This window comes from Rhipicephalus microplus, chromosome 3, assembly GCF_043290135.1.
Source record: "Rhipicephalus microplus isolate Deutch F79 chromosome 3, USDA_Rmic, whole genome shotgun sequence".
NCBI classification, from domain to species: domain Eukaryota; kingdom Metazoa; phylum Arthropoda; class Arachnida; order Ixodida; family Ixodidae; genus Rhipicephalus; species Rhipicephalus microplus.
In genome coordinates, this window is record NC_134702.1 from 129,915,193 (window position 1) to 129,938,309 (window position 23,117).

Genomic DNA, 23,117 nt, shown 5'->3' on the forward strand with positions numbered 1-23,117 from the left:
TAAATGTGTGAAGCATACTACTCTTACACACAGGGTCTTGCCGCAATTTAATCTGACTGGGTCTCGTATATACAAATGTATTGATCGTATCGGTCCATATTACTGTGGACAGTCGTGCAGCAGGAAACGAAAGAGCCCTTTATTGCATGATGCCGGTGTATTTGTACAGAGGCAGGGCAGGCTTGCGCATGCGTAGTCACTGCAATGCTTGATGACGTTGCACCTGGTGACATCTTCCTTCCCTTGGGAAAAAAAAGAAACAGAACACAAAATGTGTAAACGAAGGCACATTGAAGAAACAATTTAAAGTTCAATTTGCACTACATCCGTTGAACAGTTTATGTTGGGCGCTTTGGGAGAAGGTAGCGTTGTGGCAATCTTCGTAGTCTTGTGCTTCGACGCAGTGCTTCTTGAGGTGCTTGCTTCGGTGGTGCACGGCTGCTGGCTGCAACGTGCGGTCGCTGTCGCGCTTTCTGGCTGCTGTGAGAAAACCTGCCCGTTTGTTGACCTGAGGTGTTCTCTCGTGCGTCGTAGATGCTGGCCATTCTCAGAAGCAACAATATAAGAGCGTGGTGTACTCGCCGGGCCTATGACGACTGCTGGTGCTCAGGTCTTGTTTGTTGTATCGTAAACCGATACTGTGGGCCCACTGTGCACTTCCGGTAGATTCAGCGTTGATCTGTTGTAGAAGACGCGTTGTTTTAGCCGTTTTTCGCCGAGTCACTTTTGGAAACCTTCAGTCGGCACGATTTGGGGTTCTATCCCGGCTGCGGTGGCTGCATTTCCGATGAAGGCGGAAATGTTGTAGGCCCGTGTGCTAAGATTTGGCTGCACGTTAAAGAACCCCAGGTGGTCGAAATTTCCGGAGCCCTCCACTACGCGTCTCTCATAATCATATGGTAGTTTTGGCACGTTAAACCTCACATATCAATCAACAGTTTGGGGTTCTAGATGGCAGTCTAGTACGGGCAGCTTGCTCCTCGTCTGTCGACCCATGAACCGTTGGACGGGTGACTTTAGGCGGTCATCCCTTGGCATGTTTCTCCATTCAAGCAGGCCGGTGTAGAACTCCAGTGTTCCAAACCTGCACTTCTTCAGTAGTTTCTTCGCTTCTTGGACGACCCTTTCAGCCATGCTGTTACCGCGAGGGTAATGCGGACTGGAAGTTATGTAGGTGATGCCCAACTGCGTTGAAAAAATACGGAAGCACGCGCTATTGACCGGGGACCATTATCGCTGGATATCTTTGCTGGTATGCCGTGCGTGGCGAAGATTTGCATGCACACGTTTGTCACTGATTCTGCAGTAGTTCGATGCATCTGCTTGATATCAAAAAAAAGAATAGAAATCTACCACAACGAGGTACTCCTTGCCTTCGTGGTAGAAAAGGTCGATTCCGACTACTTGCCACGGCAAAGTAGGTATATCGGGACTAAGCATTGGTAGTTTGGCGTTCCTGCTCTTGTAATTTTGACAACGTTGACACGCCTTCGCTTGAGCTGCAATATCCGCCGACCTGCCCGGCCAGTACATAACCGCTTTGGCTCTTGCCTTCATCTTTTCTTCACCCCCGTGCGCCGCGTGAAGCAAACTAAGTACTTCTTGCCTTTTTGTTGGCGGAATGACCAACTTGTTGCTTCTTAGGAGAAGGCAATCTTTGACGTGAAGTTTGTCACGATAGTTCAAATACGGTCGGGCGGTTTCAGACACCTCAAGCTTGTTCTCAGGCTATTCTGTGCTTGAATAGCTGCACAGTTCGGTCATTGTTGCATCCTTGAGTACTTCTTCCCGGATTTCCTGCAGTTGCCAATCAGAGACTGAAAGAGAAGAGAAAGCGTGCGCATGAAAATCAAGTGATTCTTCTTTCAGCTCCTTCTGGTTAGGAAAACGCGAGAGCCCATCCGCTAGGAACAGTTCTTTTCTGGTTTGTAAATCACTTTTATAGGAAACCTCTGAAGGGAGAGTCTCATACGCTGCAATCGTAACAGGCACTCACATAGTGGTTTCCTAAATATTGACTCTAGAGGGCGGTGATCGGATTCGACGACTACCTCTGGCTGCCCAAGGATGCAGTCTTTAAACCTTGCGCACCCGCGAACAATGGCTAGCAGCTCTTTCTCAATTCGGGCGTATTTCTTTCGTGCTTCGGTAAGCGAACGCGACGTGTAGGCGATTGGGTGTCGTCCATTTTGCAAAATAACTGCCCCTACCCCTTTCTGGCTTGCATCCACGGACAACGTCAAGGGAACACCTTTCGCAAAATAGGCGAGGACAGGTGCTTTTGTTAGGCAAGTGCGAAGTGTATTGAAGCTTTCTTGGGTCTCTTGTGTCTATACCCAGGCCGTGTTCTTCTTCAATAGCTCCCGAAGGGGTGCAGATAGTGAAGACATGTTGGGGATGAAACGCGCCACAAAGTTCATCATCCCGAGAAAAAACCTGCAGTTCCTTACAGTTTTGTGGTGGTGGCACTTGCGAGATGTCGTCTACTCTCCCGGAATCCTAGCAAAGTCCTTCTTGCGTGAGGATATGACCCATGTATCAAACTTGCGGCTGCTAAAAATGACACTTTTTGTTTCAGCTTTTGGTTATGCTCTTTGCAGCTTGCGAACAAAGCTGCTAGATTTTTGTCATGCTCTTCTCGATAGTTTCCCCATAAGAGAATGTCATCCATTACAGCGGCGTTACCACTCAGGCCTTCAACTACCTGGTGCATTGTCCACTGAAAGACTTCTGGAGCCGAGGCAATCCCGAAGGGCATGCGCAGAAATTTGTAGCGGCCGTAGGGAGCGCTCATGGTACATAATAATGAACTTTCTTCGTCTTGCTTAATTTGCCAAAACCCTGAAGATGCATCTAGCGTTTAAAAGTACTTTGCCCCATGCAGGCGCGGAACTACATCTTCTAATGTCGGCATATGATAGTGCTCCCTCTGTATGGCCTTAAGTCCGAAGGATCTAAACAAATGCGCACTTTGTCATTTTTAACTACTACGACCATGTGGCTTACCCAGGCAGTAGGTTCAGTTACCTTTGAAATGACGAGGTCACGCTCCATTTTATCGAGCTCTTGTTTCACGCGTTCTTGAAGAGCAACCGCAACCCGCCGAGCTGGCTTGATGCTACCTTGTGCGCCTGGCTTGAGCTTGATGTGGTACGAAACACCTTTCAGCTCCCCGAGGCCTTGGAATACATCTTCAAAACCGGCAGTTGGGTCCTGGCTTGGCTGGGCATCGACCGCGCGTACGCGGGATATTAGTCTTAAGCGCTTTGCAACACTGCCCCTCACTGTTACCGGCACGCACTGGGGTACAATGAAAAATTCCACTTGACAAGTCTGAACTATGTACGAAGTCGGTAACGTGATTTTACTCAACGCCGTTTGCTTGTGGTCAAAAAAAGCGCGCAAGGTGGTCGAGCATGGCTGCGCCGACTGCGTAGTTAGTTTCCGAAACGTCGCCTTAGGCATGACACAGCAGTTAGCTCCCGTGTCAAATATGCATTCAACCGCTGAACCTGCGATAACAATTTCCGCCGACCAACGGTCCTCACTGGAGATAGCATACGCTTCTAGGGCTTGTAGGAAATACTCGTCTTCAACTCCCAAAACAACCTGCTTTACTTCGCGTGTGGTCGATCTAGGCGTTCGCTTTGGCTGACGGCACACACGAGCGAAATGATTGCTTCTGCCGCAATTGTTGCAGCGTTTGCCCTGCGCCACATATTTCCCATATTGATGTTTTTCAAGACCGCAGCGCGTGCAAGGCGTTGTATTTTCTGTGACTGCGGCAATTGTCGGGTTGTCCGTTCTGGCTCCGATTTCTAGTAGCTGTTCTTTTGCTTGTTCCCTTGCGCGGCACATTTGCACTACTTTTGAAAGAGAGGGGTTTCCCAGAGAAGCTTCTGCTGGAAATCTTTATTTTTGATGCCGAGAATTATCCTGCTCTGAATCAGCTGTTCCTCAAGCTCACCGAATTCGCATCTCCCCGCGAGGATTCGCAGCTCCGTAAGCCAGTGATTGAACGACTCTCCCTCTTGTTGGTCCCTGGAGCCAAATCGGAATTAGTTAAAGGTGAGGTTCTCAGACGGCTTGAAATTCGCCTCGAACTTTGCTGAAATAATTCCGAGGTCTTTTTTATCGTCTTCGCTGTCAAGCTTGAAAGTATAGAATGTTCTTCTCGCGTCTTCGCCTATTGTCACCAAAAGGGTTGCGGCTTGAACATCCTTAGGCTGCCGGCTCAGTCCCGTCGCCGTAGCAAAAAGGTCAAACTCGCGTTTCCATCTGGTCCAATTATAAAACATGTCCCCAGACAAGTCTAGTGGCCTCGGTGGCTGCAGCAGCGTTGACGCCATTCCCGCGACGGGCGTTTGCGGCCGGTCGGTGGGTTCATTCATTGCCGACTTACGGTGGTATAAAACGAACCACTTCTGACACCATGTGGACAGTCGTGCAGCAGGTAATGAAAGAGCCCTTTATTGCATGACGCCGGTGTATTTGTACAGAGGCAGGGCAGGCTTGCGCATGCGTAGTCACTGCAATGCTTGATGACGTTGCACCTAGTCACAATTACTTAATTACCAAAACGGTATTCGTAGACGTCTTTACACCGTGTATATATCTATCTGGACGCTGCAAAGGTTCCTGGAATGTAACCAGCCATGACCTCTCTGAGGCATTGACAGTCTACGTTCCGTGGCAGGAACGCCCTGAAAATGGTCCAACTAAGGCTTCTCTTGAGATTTGGAAACATGAGGAGGCCTGTCGGTGCATATAACGTATTATGCAGCTCTGATGCAATGATAACGCTAGCCCTCTGACTTTTTCCCTTTGACAAATAAATATCAACAGAAGCCTTCACATATAAAAAGTGGACTATAAAATGTTAAAAAAATAACAATGGAGAATTAAAGCTTGAGCGGTGCTCTCACCATCCACCACGCTGTCGTGTGGTCATGGCTGTCAACTGTAGGGGAGCCCTTGCAGGGAGAAGATTGCGTTATTCTCGGGGTCTCGATGTTCAATATATTTCTACACAGAATATACTGAAGACATCAGTAAATGTTTTTGACCAAACTCAACTTGCATATTTTATGGGCAGGCCCTGAGCTGTAGACGTTGATTTTTTACCAATCAGACACTACTGTCTTCTAGAATCGAAGTAGGAACATTCGAAACAACTGTCGACGACTGCGATACAGCGAGTAGAGTTGTAAACGTCCTTTTGTTTAGTGAAATACTCGGGCAAATAGTTTTTATGTACGTTTGATTACAGACTACTTTTCGATAAAGTTTTCTATTATTCATTGAAGTTTTTAAATTCCTGCATTTTTATATCAAATTCTTGTGAATATTCGCTGTTGTATCTTTTTTAATTTTTTTTTAATTTGTGCTTGAGCAGGGCAAGATGTACTTCTGGAGCTGCATTATGCTGTTTTCTGGTGGCAGCAGCAATGAGCAACCCTGCTGTGTCTCTCTAAGGACGTCTCAAAAAGTCCCACGAAAAAGTTTCTTAAAAATATGAAATTACTGTGCTCAGTCAAGTTACAAATTTTATTCAATATATGTCACTGCAAAAATACACTCAACACAAACACTAATTAGGCAACAGGAAAACAAAATAGGTAAGGGAGTTCGTTAAAAGTGAGCTGCGGGGCATCGCTGCTCCCCCGTCATGACGATGTAAGGGACAGGAAAACACAGTAAAGTTATTGATACGTGACATAAATACATGTTACTTGGCAACGTCCTCGCACGAAATCTCCAAGTGTTGAGAGCTGTACCAATCCTGGAGGTAGCCCCGCCGCGGTGGTCTAGTGGCTAAGGTACTCGGCTGCTGACCCGCAGGTCGCGGGTTCGTATCCCGGCTGCGGCGGCTGCATTTTCGATGGAGGCGGAAATGTTGTAGGCCCGTGTGCTTAGATTTGGGCGCACGTTAAAGAACCCCAGGTGGTCGAAATTTCCGGAGCCCTCCACTACGGCGTCTCTCATAATCATATAGTGGTTTTGGGACGTTAAACCCCACATATCAATCAATCCTGGAGGTAGCGGTCAACCAAATTGTATGCCGAAAGGTTCTAACGTCTTTCATGCACGTTCATTGGGTGACATGGTTACGGCAGGCATTTAGTAGCTTCACGCATTGGACATGCGACGTTACACGCCATGCAAAGCAACAGTGTGACCCAAAGTGATGATATGAGAGGGCGACAATAGCAACGACTTCTAAACTGGAACAAACCAAAAACAAATCTTTTGAAACTGTACCATTTATTTGTGTCATTTAATAGCCAAACGTGCGATTGCAAAATGATGCCCTAGCACACCAACCTAAATTAAGGCTAGTAATGAAACTGCCACCTCACTAGTTAGTTGCATAAAACGTATGGAGCATAATTCGCATCAAGGAGCAGGCTCTTAGATGCTGCCTTTCCGATAAAAAAGAACGTTTAACTTGGCAGTCTTGAACTGTATTATATGTCCTGGTTTTGAAACGCATCCTAACGTACATAAGCAGCAAAGCTTTTTTTGTAACCAGTACCAGCTACATAGACCGTATATCTCAGACCAGCTAATTAACTATATAAAGTAAAGTATCAACGATGGCATAAGCATTAAGCAGATGCTAAAGGCTAGTTAGTCATAAGTTGTGAAACGAAATCAAACAGAACTGCTATTTCAGGTATTATCAATGGAAATTGAAATATAGAAGTACAGTTGACAGTAATTTAGGTGAATTTTCTGCTAAATTTAAATCACCATTTATGATATGAATAATTTTGTACTCGAACTCTAGACTTTTGTGTTTCTACCCACCATCGTGGCTAAGGCACTCGGTGGTTGAACCGCAAGTCACGGGATGTACTCCTGGCCGTGGTGGCCGTATTCTTCAAGGAGGCGAAAATGCCTGAGGCTCGTGTGCTTAGATGTGGGTGCATGTTAAAGAACCTCAGGTGATCGAAATTTCTGGAACCTTACACTGCGGCATCTCTCATATTCATATGGTGGTTTTAGAACTTGAAAAGGCAGATGGTAATATTATAATTACTATTATTACTACAAGTACTATTACTATTGCATTTACTACTGCTACTACTACTACTGTGTCTGAGTGAATGGCACACCTAGTAAACAAAATGTTTTTCTGGCTCCATGAATTCTTTTTCATTCTTAGCCTAGTTAAATATCAAAGAAGTTAACACTCCTTCATTCATCAGCATTGTAAAAGCGAAATGAAAAAGGGCCAGAACAGTGCGTGTCACACAGTGAAAATTTCATACAGCATACTGTTTAGTACAATATAAAAAAGCGAAACACAGAAGCAACTTTGACCCTAGAACACTGTCAACTCTTTCACTTCACTTATGGAGGTGCCCACTCACAACAGATCGCAATCTAAAGTTCACTACTTGCAGCGATGTTAAAAAAGGGGTCTGCGAAAAGCCCGTTAGGGCACCCCTGGTGGTCGGAGCGGCACGATGCGTAAGTATACATATTTCGCATGCAAACTTCACACACACACACAATATATATATATATATATATATATATATATATACATATATGTTTTGTGTGTGTGTTTTCTGTCACAGCACTGACGTAGCATCGAGGACGAAGAGACGACGCTTTGTGACAGGGAGATCGGAGCGGTAGGGGCGGGGGGTGTTGAAACACAGGGGGTACTGATGTACTTAAAACCGTTGCACACTCTTACCTATCCTGGTAAGCAACAAGCCAATCTCTCTTGAACGTAAAAATTACCTTAAAATTACTTTCATAATCCTAAGACCTATAACTTATTCTGAATTGATACGGATAACAAGACATGCAGTCGAGTAGATTTCGAAGTCCTAGGACCACAGGCAAATGTGCTGGAAGGTAGCGTGGCAATGTATTACAAGCCGACATGTTTTGTTCTTAGAGCGCATTACCATCATTTATTAGCCTGTGCCAGCTCCTACCATTGTATTGTTCGTGATTATACATGCCTGGTGTATGTGTGAGTGACACGAAGCGACCAACAATTATTGCTTCAGTAACGTGGTTGCATATGACGTCGTAATTTGTGGCGAGCATGTGGGACAGAAAAGATAATTTCGGTCTTTCCGCACAAGTGACACAATGGCTAAAATAGTCGTTCCATAAAAGACGTTCAAGAATTTTTTCATGTAATATATGAAAATTCACAGCCGTCTTGCTTACGTTTTCGAATTCGCTGCGGCCTCTGAAAGAATTGCATACGAACTTGTAAAAGTCATTGCACGGGTCGACGTTGTAGTCGAGTTTTTCTCGTATCTGTTGCGCCAATGACCGGCAGGCACACGAAGAGCAGTAATAATCGGGTCGGAGCGGCGTCGGAACATTGTGCGGATCTAGTGGTGTTGTCAGTGAGGCATTTGTTGTACGCACTCTAGGCTCTTCTGGTGGTCGTGTTACACCAGAAACAAAAATCTCTGGCACGCTGAGGTACGGCAGTGTGTCCACCTGGTTTTTAGAAGAGAAAAGAGAATTAAGCTATAGATGGTCTATTGATGTGCTTATTTAGAGTAAGACTCCTTGGGTTCAGAAGTTGCGCGCAAAGTACTTGTTATAAGCCAGAATGGTAGCAAGTGATCCTGCAATCGGGCCTTCTCCCCAACAGACGCAGCCGCTATGCACGAGATTCCTATTTACGAATACATCAGTATATGAAAAGATGCATTTCTAAACCAGGAGCACAAGTAATTTCTCTTATTAGCAACCTCTTCAGTGCTCTTACCGTTGGTTTTGCAGAAATCGCTGCCGCGTCATTCCGCTTTAATTGAAATTTACTTTTTCATTTCTGTAGAGAATGCGTTGTTTTAAAGTACACCTTCTCAGAAACCTGTAAACTGAAACTTAATCCTTTAATTTCTATGCCCAACCGCTATGACACCAAAGTAGCAATGATGTTTATGATGAAGTATGGAGAATAAATAGACATGTGCAGGAAATAAATAAATGTTAACTGCGGCTTGCGAAAGATTTCAGTCATGCACGCTGCGCAATGTAAGAACGATTTGTTCATTGTTATTGTTATTGCCATTAAAATGTTCAAGATAGATAGATACATAGATAGATAGATAGATAGATAGATAGATAGATAGATAGATAGATAGATAGATAGATAGATAGATAGATAGATAGATAGATAGATAGATAGATAGACAGATAGACAGATAGATAGATAGATAGATAGATAGATAGATAGATAGATAGATAGATAGATAGATAGATAGATAGATAGATAGATAGATAGATAGATAGATAGATAGATAGATAGATAGATAAATGGATGGATGGATGGATGTACGGACAGACGGACGGATGGGGGGACGGTTGGATAGATGGATGGAAGGACGGACGGACGGACGGACGGACGAACAGATGGATGGATGGATAGATGGATGGATGGATGAATGTATGAATGGATGTATGGATGGATGGATGGATGGATGGATGGATGGATGGATGGATGGATGGATGATTGGACGGATCGATATGTGGTAGCCAGGCAGGCAGATGGGTAGGGTAACTTTTGGTCCTGTGGTCATATTTCCGGCGTTTTGTGCCTCCCTTCACCGATGTTTCCTACCTACCTAACAGTTTTATTTATCTGCAGAGTGCATTGGGTTCGCCCATATTCAGATGTTAAGTCTATGAAAAAAAATACGAAGCATTATGCAGACAATCGATAACGTTGTTGGTGCAGGGAAGCGGATGTACGTCTTTTTTGTGACAGAGTGTGAGCCGCCGGTAATCGACTCCGTCTCCAGGAACCATTCTCCTTCCTTACAAGTATGGTAGGCGCTTGTCGGGGGCTGGATGTATCCTATATAACTTTCTCGGCCAGATTTTTTTCCATCTGCTCAGAAAAACCTTTACGCTCAGGTGGAAATACTCTGTACAGCTTCTGGCGGACAAACTATGCGGAACCGGTACCAATCACATGACTAGTGCGTGAAGGAGGTGCAGAAACTCAATAGCTTTTCAGTGCAAAATGAAAAGCGGATGCATGGTTGGAGGGGATCCGAACTAATGTTTATCTCTTCTCTGGCGAAAGCGACCTATAGACCACGCCAAAGATTATTCTCATGGGGTCGTGGCGTGGGCGAATGGAGCACCCTGCGAGTCTAATAATACACAGTTTATTTTTTTTTACTCACAGTGTGCTTCATCCATCCACGTCATGACCCCGTGACATTGACATCCTGGCGGAGGTGCTGGGTAGCGCAGGCAATGTCATTGGCGCGGTGGTCAACGTCAACGTCTTGGTTTTCTGAGTGCTGTCCGTTAAAAGCCCGTACTCCGGTGGCAGACCTCGTTGCCTGCGGCTAACGCGCTGCTCGTTGCTGGCGTCGGCGTCTTCTTTGCGGCGTGGGCTGGGTTCATGGCTTGCAGGGCACATCTGGTACATGGAAGAAACAGCACCTCCCCTGGATTTTAACTGGTGAACTCGCCCGCTGCGCATCAAGAATCACCAGGCTATCGACCGCCGCCGTTACAATCTTCGACGAAGCTTCATGGAGTACCAGCCCGGGGACCGTGTCTGGGTATGTACGCCGATACGCCGAAGTAGGCTCAGTGAAAAGCTTCAGCAACGGTACTTCAGACCATGCAGAGCAGTTCAGCATCCCGGCCCACTTCACTACGAAGTTTTTCCCGACGGCATTACGAACTTTCAACGGCGCCGTGCTCGACCAGACGTCGCCCATGTCATGCGCCTCAAGCCATTTCATGCGCGAACCTGAGGACTGCATTTGGTCGTTGTTGCTGTGCTTTAACGCTTGTACTTATTGCTTATTGTCTTCACAATTGTACTTTTGTCTTTTGTTAAAGCTTCAGGACGATGTCTTTCTCAAAGGGGGGCAATGCCACGTTCCTTCCCACAAGTTTTGTTATCGCCGCGTTACACTACATTCAGCACGAACCACGCCTACGATATTCGAAAAGCCTCGAGGCTGTAGTTGGTCGTTTTGTTAAGATTACGCCCAACCCGTGAACATTACTGATTATTCTGGAATCTATGTTGCCGCTATCGATAACGCTAGAATATTCGATGGCAAGGGTATAAATGCCCTCATGCTTCGTCGCTTGTCAGTTGATCGACGGCCGATGCTCCGTTCGCCGCTATCATTGCAAGCCTACTACATCAATCCGACTTTCCGATTACACGGCACCGGTTCGCCCAAATGAACAGTTTATTATTCGACTCGCATTGTGCTTAGTTCGTCTACCTCACGAACCCGTGACATCTGGTGGAGATGCTGGGTAGCATAGGTGCTGTCATTGTAGCCGTCAATGTCTTGGTTTTCTTAGGCCTGTATTCTGGATCGTCTCTTCACTCAACGCTCCACCTTCACTTAAGAAAGCCGATGAAAGGGCCATCTCTAGGCAGGAAAAGTCGCTGCATATCAGTATAATTTGCTGACATTTTTGAGTAGCGCAAAATCATTTTCATTCGAACAGCGGGGCAGTGCCCAGCTCTTTCAAGTGAAGGGTGAAACTCGAGTAGAAGAGCATTTGTGAATACGGGGCTAGCCTTGTCCGGTAAAAGCCTGTATTCCAGTGCCAGACCTTGTGGCCGGCGGCTAACTCGCTGCTCGTTGCTGGCATCAGTGTCTTCCTCACGGCGTGGGCTGGGTTCACATCTTGACAGGGTGTCTGGTATATGCAAGGAACAGCACCTCCACCAGATGTCAACTCATCAACTCGCCCGCCTGCGCATTAAGAATCGGCAAGCAATCGAGAGCCGTCGTTACAATCTTCGACGAAGGTTCATGGAGTACCAGCTCTGGGACCGTGTATGGGTATGGACACCGATACACCGCCGTGGGCTCAATGAAAAAACTTCTGCTACGGTACATCGGATCATGCAGAGCACTTCAACGTCTCAGCCCATCTCGGAAACTGGCAATATGTTATCACTTAGGCAAGTCACATCAGATGCCTTTTCCTTTTTCTGGTCGTCGCTAATGACTGCAGTGTTAACGTTGCCCCTTGCATCTAGTTCAAACACAGCCAGCCTTATTCCAGTTGGCATTAGAACCAGCTCTAAAGCGGAGTTCACCATCCGTTCCCAGGATTTGCCACTGCTCGCTGAAATCGCGCAGTGTGGTATTTGTAGAACCACATTCTTCGTTGCACAGTTATGCTAGATTGGGTGAAATGTAATGTCAGCGTCATTTGCTGTGGAACGAGCAACGTCGATAGGCACTTGAACTATGAACCAAGCCTGTAGATTTATATCATCAGTGACTGTAAGAGTCCGTTGGATGAGCGTGGCCTCCTCAAAAAAGCAGACACTCAAATATTATAGGCAGCGCAATCCACGGTACGCACTTCAACTGGGCGCAACATTTCTCCACACACTGCATGACACGTTGTCTTGATTCCCCAAGAGAACATCACTTTCTTACTGAGATGAGTCTTTAAATATCTGCTCATGCCCGAAACAAAGGTCCCGCGTCGACTAAAGCTGACGAGGGAACACCGTTTCAAGAATGGACCTTAGTCTTTAGCATGGACACCGGTGGAGGCATGTATATCTGTACGCAGTGAAAAATGTCCGATGACCTCGACTCCATCGGCCGTGGCGCCTAGTTTCTTGGCGGAGGAGGAGAGGTTAGTCACCGACAACCAGGTATTGTTGATCGAAGCGGGCGGAAGATGGGTGACGTCACACTCCGCACAGAAGCAGGCGAATCACGGTGGAAGGTCTGATGGAAGTCGCTTGGGTAGTATCCCTTCAGGACCAGCGATAGTCTTCCCGAGTACATGCGCACCATGAGGGTTCCGGGGGTCACTGATACTGTGGGAGAGGTGCCCATTCCACTCGCAGCAGAAGCGGGCATTTTATGTTAACAAACGCCGCAGTAGAAGTACGTCTTCACGCACCACTCGCTGCTGAAGATGGTAGGCTTGATGATGTAGGGGCTTGACTTTTGCATGCATGCGTTTCGCTGCTATGATATATAGGCATGACTACGTGACTGTACCGGTGTCCTTGAGTCGTCGAAGCTCTCAGCTGATGGACACCGGCGTGGTGCTGCATGGGGTGAAAGGTCCGTGGACTTGTGCTATCAATGTCGCAGCAGCATTCCACTGATCCAGATCTTTGCCCACTATTTGCCGCAATGTTGACGTCAGAACACTGGGTGGAGGGACCACATTGATGTTCGTTGCCGCAGTGACGTTGGGGAGTCGACAAAACTTCGCCGAAATGCACCGAGCTTCAAGAGCCGCAAATCTTCGGCAACGTCGGATAACGTCGTTCGCGACTGTAAGTTATTTTTCCTTATGAGGTATTGATAGATATCCTCTGCAATGTCCTTGATAAGATGACTGACATTATTATCGTCAGTCAAAAGTGGTTCTACACGCTGGCACAGCTTCAGAACTTCCTCCATGAAGATGGCCCACGACGTGTCCTCAGGGACTTGAGCACATTAACTCAGGGTCTGCTATGCACGAATCTTTGTCTTTGTCGGATCATCAAAACACTTTATCTATCTATCTATCTATCTATCTATCTATCTATTTATCTATCTATCTATCTATCTATCTATCTATCCACCTACGACTTTCAGCTGTCATTGCAGTCTACATATTGTTATCAAACCTAAAATTGGGATGACACTTCCACGCTCATTAAGCGCTCGCGGCTGTTTCGCTAGCTTGACGTATACCAAATATGGTATTAAGTGACGTGAATGTACGACGAAGTTAAATGATATGTCCAAACATGATAGTCATATTATGCGCGTCATATGAGGCGTTTTTTTCTCTAAAAGAGACAAATGTGCTTCAAATGAAACTGAGAACAATCAACTGTTTTAGTACTGAAAATATGTCTGGGCTTGCTCAAACAAGAAACTGCTAGTTTGTTCCTCTCCCTAATTACAACAAATCTATAATGGGGCTAAACTCCAAGAGACAAATATCGACAGTAGTGTGGAGTGAAGGTTGTATTTGGCTCACATAAAATGAAGCATTTCATTTGGACATAAATTAGGTAGTGAAATAAGTGTAAGATGGTTCCGGTGTACGGTATAGCAATATTTTGCAATAGAATTGACATCTTACTTGTGGTTTTGTTGCTGCCATGTTTCTACGCATGGGCGTAGTTACGATTACTAGACTTGAAGGGCAAGTGATTTTTCGTTGCAAAATGAGCACTATTCTGGACAGTCATCAGGGTTTTCTTGTTTCTGGCATCAATTGAAAGCCTTGAAAAGTGTTCGAATGAGATTTATGCTATGCCTTTTCTGACCATTTCTTGTTTAGGGAATAGTAGACTCCCGATAAGTTTATTTCATACCAGTTTTATTTCAAATATACTGCGTTGAAGTGAAAAAAAGACAAGATACTGTTGCGCTGAAGTCGAGAGCAATCACTAAGATGCAAAAAGAAGAGTGCAAGTCAGCCTTTTACTCTTTACTATCGAGGTTTTTCCCTAAACCTCATGTACTTCGATAAGTGTCAACTCGCACAAGGAAACCTAATTGTGGAACGTAAACACGATAACAAAGCAACTAAGACACAAAAGAAAACATTTTGGTTTGGCTGAAATGGGTTATTTTGATCATGTTTGTTGGAGGAGAGCTGCTTTGATGAATGTCGCTCACTTTAATTCAAAGAGTGGGAGTATTTGGCCCGTTTTTGAATAGAAACTGCCTTTTCCAGCTCATATAACAATAAGGAATTGCCCCATTTTGAATAGAACTGTTCCATAAATTAAATCTACTTAGGCATGCTTTATGTTCTACTACAATTTCACCTAGTTTCGGTTTCTGCATCCGCCTCCTTAAAAAAACGGCTACTATAAGACGTGACTGCATGCTACGCTTATAGCGCACTCACGGCCGTTTCGCTAGCTTCACATATACAAACTTTGGTATTATGTGACGTGAATAGACTACGAAGGCACATGGTACATCCAAACATGATAATCATGGAAGTTATGTACGCCATAATTTACGTTAGCCTCGTAACTTTAAGCTGATTTCTAAGTGACACATCAACCTTACTCATTCGAGCTTCGCATATCATTGTTCTCACAGTATGTGGGATCTGCCAATTTTTATAACGCGTTACCAGAAACACAGCTCAAAGGTGAAAAACTTAATAATGTCAATTCTTCTAGCACACTCACCGTGGTAGTGTCGTCTTCTGACTGGTAGGAGGAAATGCGCTCGAGCAGGAGTACGCAAGAAAACAGTCCCACTCCCACAGCAAGCAACAAGTTAAAATACAGGTAGGTCCAGCGGAATCCATTTATCTTCTCATTTCCATCTCCTTGCACTTGGTGCTCGTAAACCAGGTGGCTTTCCTGGTCCTGGTTTGTTATTGTAAATAGAATAAAATCTGTCACAAAATTTGGATCTCTATCATTATAGTCGCTTATCGCTTCGTGTAGTAACGAAACTGCCGCCTCAGTTTTGTATAGAGGCGCCACTGTGGATGAGAGGCATGCGAATGCTTTTATCACTGTATTTGTGTCGAAGACAGCCTTGGCCTTCTAGCTTTGTAAGCTTCTGTGATGGATGCATTACATTGGCGTAGATGCTTTTAACACACAGCGAAGATGTATGAGTCATTGAGGGCGTTGTAAGTCCTAAGATGGGAACCCGGAAGAACGGAGCAGCAACGCAAAACATGCAGCTCGCGTTGGGTTCAGCCTAAAGATTATGGACTGTAGACAAATTATTTTAGATTTGAAACACGATAACCATCATGGCACCACTTTTACTTTTTGATTATCTCGGGTTTTCTATCAAAAAAAGTACAAGGTAAGTTTTACTTCTTTTTCACATTGTACGAAACGCGGAGGCCACAACCTTTTGAGTTGCGTTAATCTGAATGTCTGAATAGGCTTCACTTTTTAATAGCAGCCTAATATCAAATGCTGCGCACACGCAACACTGTCTATACGGTGTCGCATGCCAAAAAGAGGCAAATATCGGAGGAGTTAACGCACACTCACGCGCAAAAATCATCATCATCATCATCATCATTATCGTCATCATCATCATCATCACCCTGACTACGTCTACTGCAGGACAAAGGCCCCTCTCATGTTCCGCCAGTCAACTTCTTCCTGTGCTTTCTGCTGCCACTTTATACCCGCAAACTTCTCAATCTCATCTGCCCACCTAACTTTAAGTCTCCCTCTAACCCACTTGCCTTCTCTGATATCCAGTCAGTTACCTTTAAAGACCAGCGGTTTTCATTCCTACGCGCTACATGCCCAGCCCACTTCCATTTCTTCCTCTTGATTTCAACTATGATATCCTTAACCCCGGTTTGTTCCCTGATCCACTCTGCTCTCTTAACGTGTCTTAAGGTTACACCTATGATTTTCCTTTCCATCGATTGCTGCATCATCCTCAATTTGAGCTGTATCCTCTTTGTAAGTCTCCATGTTTATTCTCTATAGCTATGTACCAGCAAGATGCAGCTGTTATATAGCTTCCTCTTGAGGGGTAGTGGAAATTTACCAGTCATGATTTAAAAGTGCTTGCCAAATGTGCTCTCCTCCATTCCTAATCTTCTAGTTACCTCAATCTCATGGTTCGGCTCCGCGGTTATTACCTGTTCCAACTAGACGTAGTTTTTTACAACTACAAGTGATTTATTACCTATCTCGAAGCACTGTTATTTTCTGAGGTTTCTGTACATTACTTTAGTTAACTTTTGAAAAATTTTAACAGATGTCTTTCTGCTCTCCTTGTATAACTCCATATACATTGGTTTCAATTCATCGCCTGAGTGACTAAGCAATGTAATGTCATCGTCGAAGCGGAGGTTGCTAAGAAACTCTCCGTCAACTCTTATCTCTAACTCTTCCCACTCTAGGCCTCTGAAAACGTCCTGTAAGCACGCTGTAAATAGCATTGGCGAATTTTTCTTCCCCTGCCTTACACCCTTCTTAATGGATATTTTGTCGCTGTTGTTATGGAAAACTATGGTGGCAGTTCATCCTCTGTAGATTTCTTTCATGAAGTTTATATATGCTTCGTAGACGCTCTCATTCCACTGTGTCTGCATGACTGTTGATATTTCTACTGAATGAAACGCCTACTCATAATCTATGACGATTATGTATTCTGAACATTTTTCTATTACTGCATAGATAGTATGAATGTGGTTGATTGTTCAGTAGCCTGTTCGAATTCCTGCTTGTTCCTTTGGTTGATTGAATTCTAACGTTGTCTTAATAGTGTTAGTGATTACCTTTTTGAGTAGCTTGAATTCGACGGAGAACAAGCTCATCGGCCGGTAATTCTTCAAGTCCTTGTCATCTCATTTCTTATCTATTATTATGATGTTAGCATTCTTCTGGGATTTTGGTACTCTTCCCCTCAGGAGACACTTCGTAAACAGAGCGGCCAGTTTTTATAGCACAATCTGCCCTCCGTCTTTCAGCAGATCCCATGTTACTTGGTCTTCACCAGCAGCTTTGCCTCTTTGCCTTCCCTCCAAGGCTTTTCTGACTTCCTCGATCATTACTGGTAGTGTACCATCTGGCATACTGCTAGTTCTTATATTAAGGTCTTGGTTGTGACGGCTAAAATTAGGAAATCACGCTTTATAAATGCACTGAGTGCCAATACTTTGCCCAGTTCTGTTGCTTTATTTTTGTCAATCTACGAAAAATACAGGAAATGATTGCATCATAGCTGCGCAGACTGCTTCTGTAGACTGAGTTTCATTTAGACAACGTTCATCTGTTTCAATGAAACTGAGGGGCTTCACATAGTACTGCTGTTAGACGAAAGCCAATTTAGCACATAATTTAGGCTAAGGTTGGGTAACCTGTGGCCCGCGGTGAAGAATAGGACGGCTCGCATTGAAGTATTTCGCGGCTCTCGGAACAGTGCCGTTACGCGGCCTCCCCCCCTCCACAAAAAGACAATAAAGGAGACTAGCAGATTGCGTGTGTGATATGTGTTCATGACGAAAATATGCTATAATGAATCACATATACAGCGTAAAACATTCAATCACAAAGAGCTCCGGGACATTTTGCTTGCTCATGTATGTCGGAAGCTTACATGCGGATATTTCGGAGTTTGCTAAGAATGTTCAGTAGCAAAATTCGTACTGGAACCTTTGGTAATAAATATCAAGCTTTGACGCAGGCGTGCTCATATTACGCCCGAATTCTATTCTTGATTTTTCATACTAATTATCAACTCATCAAAACTCTCGTTGCCTGCAAAAATCTCGCCATTCCAAGATTGTTCAGCGCCCCATCATTGATGCTTGGCGCAGCTCAGCCACCTCCTTAAAAGATTTTCGACCTGTGATCTAGGTTACAAAAATCGGAACCTCAAACAGGGGGGATGTCTTAGGCATCAGCGTGCTTTGCCAACATGCACGTCCACATTGATTCCATGTTAAGATCACCACTGCCTAAGAGTGGTCAAGCCTGTTTTCAGATCTACTGCTGCTGCTTGTCACTCATAAAAACAAACAACCTTTCAGTTATTGTGTTTCTTTAAAACAGAACAGCGCATCAGCACGCAAAATGGCTTCGCAATCACCGTCGCCAATCCACACTTCCGCTAATCTAAAATTAACGCAGCAGAAGGACAGAGAAGTGCTGCAATCATCCGCGCATCTCACACCTTTGAAGAACATTAGCACGCAAACGAAGCTCTGTGCCAGAATGTGGCGTCGTGGTCCGGCAGTTCTAGGTAGCGTATGCAAGTGCCGCAATGCCTGATGGCGTAGCTTCGTGACCATAAAAAGTATTGAGGGACTCTGGTATTACAACTCCTTCCCCGCTGACACATTTTCACGGTACAAAAACAGACAGATGCAGAAAGGAGTTGATGAATTGTATGTGAAAGTAAATTAAGAAGAAGCTTAAACTCAGAATTATGTGGAGATTGTTCGGGCGCAGTCTCTTTTTTAAGGTAAGAATTCCATAAGCTATGCCACCAGAAACTGTTTTGCAAAGTGCAGCTGAAATGCAAATGAATCCCATTCGTTCAAGATGCATTTTTGGCTCAACAAATCTTCTAGAATAATATATTATATTGCTTGCGTCAAGTATCAGAATTTCATTGAAGTTGAATTTAGGTTCTCAAACAAAGCAATTTTGACTACGGACTTATTTTATGATCTTGTGATCGCACATGAGCAAGACTAAAACGTTCCACAATTAATGCACCCAACGCAAATGTGTGCAAGCTGTGTATATTATTTCAAACATGCATGACTGCAGTACCTAGTGAGTGTTTGAATACCTGAATTTCCCGCTGTTCTGTTTGAAAAGCATAATTTGCTTGAGCATGAGAGCTATATGGGACAAAAACGTCGCTCAAGCCTATGTTCCTAACGTGTGCTCCCCTACTATGCAGTCATTCCATACATAAAAAGGAGGAACTGCAAGACTACTGCTACTGCAAAGGTTGAATTGTTTGTCTTCGACGTTCGTGCACAGTTTAAATGGGTAGCGATTTTTAACAATGACTCCAATATCTTAGCACAGAAATTTGAAGGTGGTAAGTATACATTTCTCACTGACCGCACAAATACGACCTCTAGAGAGCAAAAAAATGATTGCAGATTCACGATATAAATACAGATGACGAGATCAAGATAGGTATTTAGGTACATGATTTCTATGTTTAAGTCACTGACTAGCGTAAAGTATGGACAGGTGAACTAACAGACGCATGTACTGATAGAGAGATGCCCTGATGGTATCACAGATGCGCGCACCCATAAATAAATGCACATATGGATGAACGGAGGGATATGGGTTCATGGACGGATGCACCAACGGGCGTAGAGATGCACAGATGGTCGGTAGGAAAGACGCAAGGACAAGGTACGACCTATTTTTAATTAATATGCGCGCTATGGGCACTCCGCCTACCATCTGCATAACACCTGCGTTTCGGAACGACGAGGACCAGTGACGACGTTGCACGTGGTGCGAGCTCAACTCTTTACTGCCGGGCGTCGCGAATACGCGACATACTGCAATTCTTTGAGCAAGCAGGTCACAAAACCCGTGGCACCTTTATTTCTGAGTATCAAGCACTCACAGGAGACGCATTTTTAGCATGAAATTATAGCAGCGTCTTTTGTTAGGTATTCTAAGATAGAGGCAATTATTTTGTCACTGATGGCGGAGAGCGCAAAACACGTGCAACAGCTTTCACTTTTCTGTTCTTTCTCGCCAGGGCAACGTAAGTTCTATCTTCAATAATATTGTTCATTTGGTGTTGCACACCCAAGATGTGCTAAGCGACATGTAACGGAGTCATGAAGTGCGTTTTGTTCCAAGGTCCTCGCTTATGTGGCATATGAAAAATTTCCGGCAGAATACACATTAAAATTGCGCATTAAAAACAGGCATTAAATTCGCATTGTACATAATTTATGTACAGAATAACTTAGAGACTGGTACTTTACGTATGAAAATAAAAAAAAAAAAACTTTCATTGCTTTCAACTCTTTCATATTTCAAGCATTCAAGTGTTAAGCGGGTACTGAAACAACGTTTCGCAACTGAGATAGCCTATGGGATCGATTCCCGGAAACATGCTTATATCATCCGCAAAATATCAACGGCTACTATAGCTTGCAAGGTGTTTAAAAGTCATTTTGAAGCTAGCTTGACCGATCAAAACTTCGTGTCAGTACCATCTGTCAAGCTTCGCGTCTAAAAATACATCGAGCCACCGAGCAATGTGCTCACAAGCACGATGAAATGCATCGGCGAGTTGAGGCGCGTGACACGAGAGTGCTGCCGCAGAAAGTGCCACTCTTTGGGCCGAAAATCAAGTACTAACAGGTTCCGCGGTGTGGCTCTCGATGCTGACGTTCGACTGAAGCACCAGGCCGAAACTACAGTCACTGCGTGAGCGCTATCATATTGCTGCGGAAGCAAGACGGTAACAACAAAGTGGGCAGTTATGGGAGTGTCCCACAAGGAGTTCTGCATGACACCTAGTCACGCACCTAAAGAACTCGATTACCTAACTCAAGAACAAGCCTAGTCACCATTTGTATAAGTAGACCAGCATGGTCTACGCACGGCATTTCTAACCTCGGCAATGTCGACAATATAGTTACCATTGTGGGAAACAAGAGTTTCGGGCACAATGCTGGTGAATTTCTGCTTTGAACCAAAGTGGCGAAATCGATTAGGAATGGCTCTGGATTATACTGGTTTGAATTAAAGAGTATAGTTCAAAAACGTATATACTTCGAAAGCGAGAAAATGGTGAGTGGCACTATTTTTGAGGAACTTGAATAGTGCTGTTGAACGGCAGTTATACCTATTCCGTATCGGTCATCTTCCCTCTCTGAGGCCCTTTTTTATCTGTAGTTTGATCAGTGGGATTACTTACGATGCTGTTTTTGTCCCGTTTATTCTACGAAAGAGAATAAAACACATATTCTTGGTGGTAATAATAATAGTATTTGTTTAGGCTTTATGTGTCAAACAACCAAATGATTATGATGACATCATGACAGCCTAAGTGACGGGCTCCACAATATTTGACCATGTGGTGTTGTAAACACGCACCTTGACCTCAGTACACAGGTATCCAGCAGTTGGCATGGGGAAATGCGGCTGCCACGGTCAGTATTTTATCTCGTGAGAGTCAGGTCAGAATTTCATGGTTCGAGGTACGACGCATGCGCTTGCCACAACTTGACAAGGCTCCAGGATGCTTTGATATCTCGATTCGCGTAGTAGACGCTACTCTGATGAGCCTCCATAAGTAAGGAGAAAATATGGAACCTTTCGAAACCCGCAACCTGAACACGTTCGAAATCATCGCAAAAAAAAAAAGTGCGCGCCCGTGTGCAATTCTACAATGTCCTTTAAAAAAATTCGTGCCATTTCATTCCAAAACTGAGCTCTGTGTACTCGCACAGAGAAATTTGTCTGTCAATGAGCTTTTTCACACGTGACCTTAAAAAAGAGCTATTCGGCTGTCGGACGTTGAAGCAAACTGCTATGCATGTTATCGGTGGGTACGAGGCGTACGTGAACGCATCGGAAAATACGCGAACGCTCCTTGTTTTTGTAAAGCGTGCGTGGTGGCACCAATAATTTACTACTTCCTTTCATACATATGTAGATGGTAACCTTCTGGTTGAGTTTGGAAAAACGTGCTCCACCCTGGAGCTGAACAGTTGCGTCTATTGTTTTTCTTGCAGCTACATCGTCGTCCGAAATAGATCGCAATGACGGCGGCGAGGGGCAGTGGACGACATGAAAAAAACTAAATTAGTGCGAAACGGGGTGCCGTAGTGCAAAAGCAACACCGCCTCCTTCAAATCACACCAGCACATCCCTCCTGCCCAGGCTACACCAACGGTCCCCCTCTCTTTCAGTCGCAATGTAGGACGCGTTTTCACCCAAGACAAAATCCTGCCAATACTCATGCCCCCATTTAGACTGACTCTTTGAGTCCGGCTGTCCTGCTTGCTGTAGGGTCTACAGATTTTTCATGGGAGAAGAAAAATGCCGCCACAAGTGCTGTGCCATGCAAGGGATTACAAAGAAAAAATTGAAGCAAACGTGCTTTTATCGACTTCTGGTTTCTGCCGACAAGAAGTAACTGCAAACTAGAGCTTTTCGTCTAGTAAATCAGCCTCTTGATTATGGCCTGCCGCTTTCCCTTATTACGAACACCATAAAACTAAAACAACAATATGACGATTATGAAGACATAGCTGTTCTATCGGTCTCCTTTGCATGCACTAGTGCTGGCACAGTTCGTTCTCTACAGAACCGTAAGAATATATAACACATCACCATGTTTCGGCAAAGTCCGTGGGGGCCTTACGAGAGCAGAGGTCTACGCGACATCCTTCGTTGGCGCTAACTGGCTATCAACGTATGATGATGATGATGATCCTTGATACTCTGGCGCACACCCACAAAGGGGGATCGGCCAAGAACAGGGCGTGGGCGGACCACTGGCCGGGCTTCTTCTTCTTTTCTTCTCATGGTTCATACGCAATGCAGGAGTTGGCCGAGTATAAGGCAATTTGTTTCAGTATTCTCTTCGCAATATTTTTGTATAAGCTAGAAATAGCTAATATAACAAACCTAATTACAGATT

At 44.6% G+C, this 23,117-nt stretch overlaps 1 protein-coding gene across 1 annotated transcript in view; it reads right to left on the reverse strand.

Moving 5' to 3' along the window:
• LOC142803351 (endothelin-converting enzyme 1-like) overlaps positions 1–22,872 on the reverse strand; it is a 91,807-nt gene extending 68,935 nt beyond the window's left edge. Inside the window, exons 1-3 of the mRNA XM_075888466.1 lie at positions 22,808–22,872; positions 15,167–15,349; positions 8,197–8,478 (exon numbers count right to left, since the gene is read on the reverse strand). Coding sequence (XP_075744581.1) covers positions 8,197–8,478; positions 15,167–15,349; positions 22,808–22,810 — 468 coding nt within the window. The 5' untranslated portion in view covers positions 22,811–22,872. The remainder of the gene's footprint in view (positions 1–8,196; positions 8,479–15,166; positions 15,350–22,807) is intronic.
• Positions 22,873–23,117: the final 245 nt, after the last annotated feature.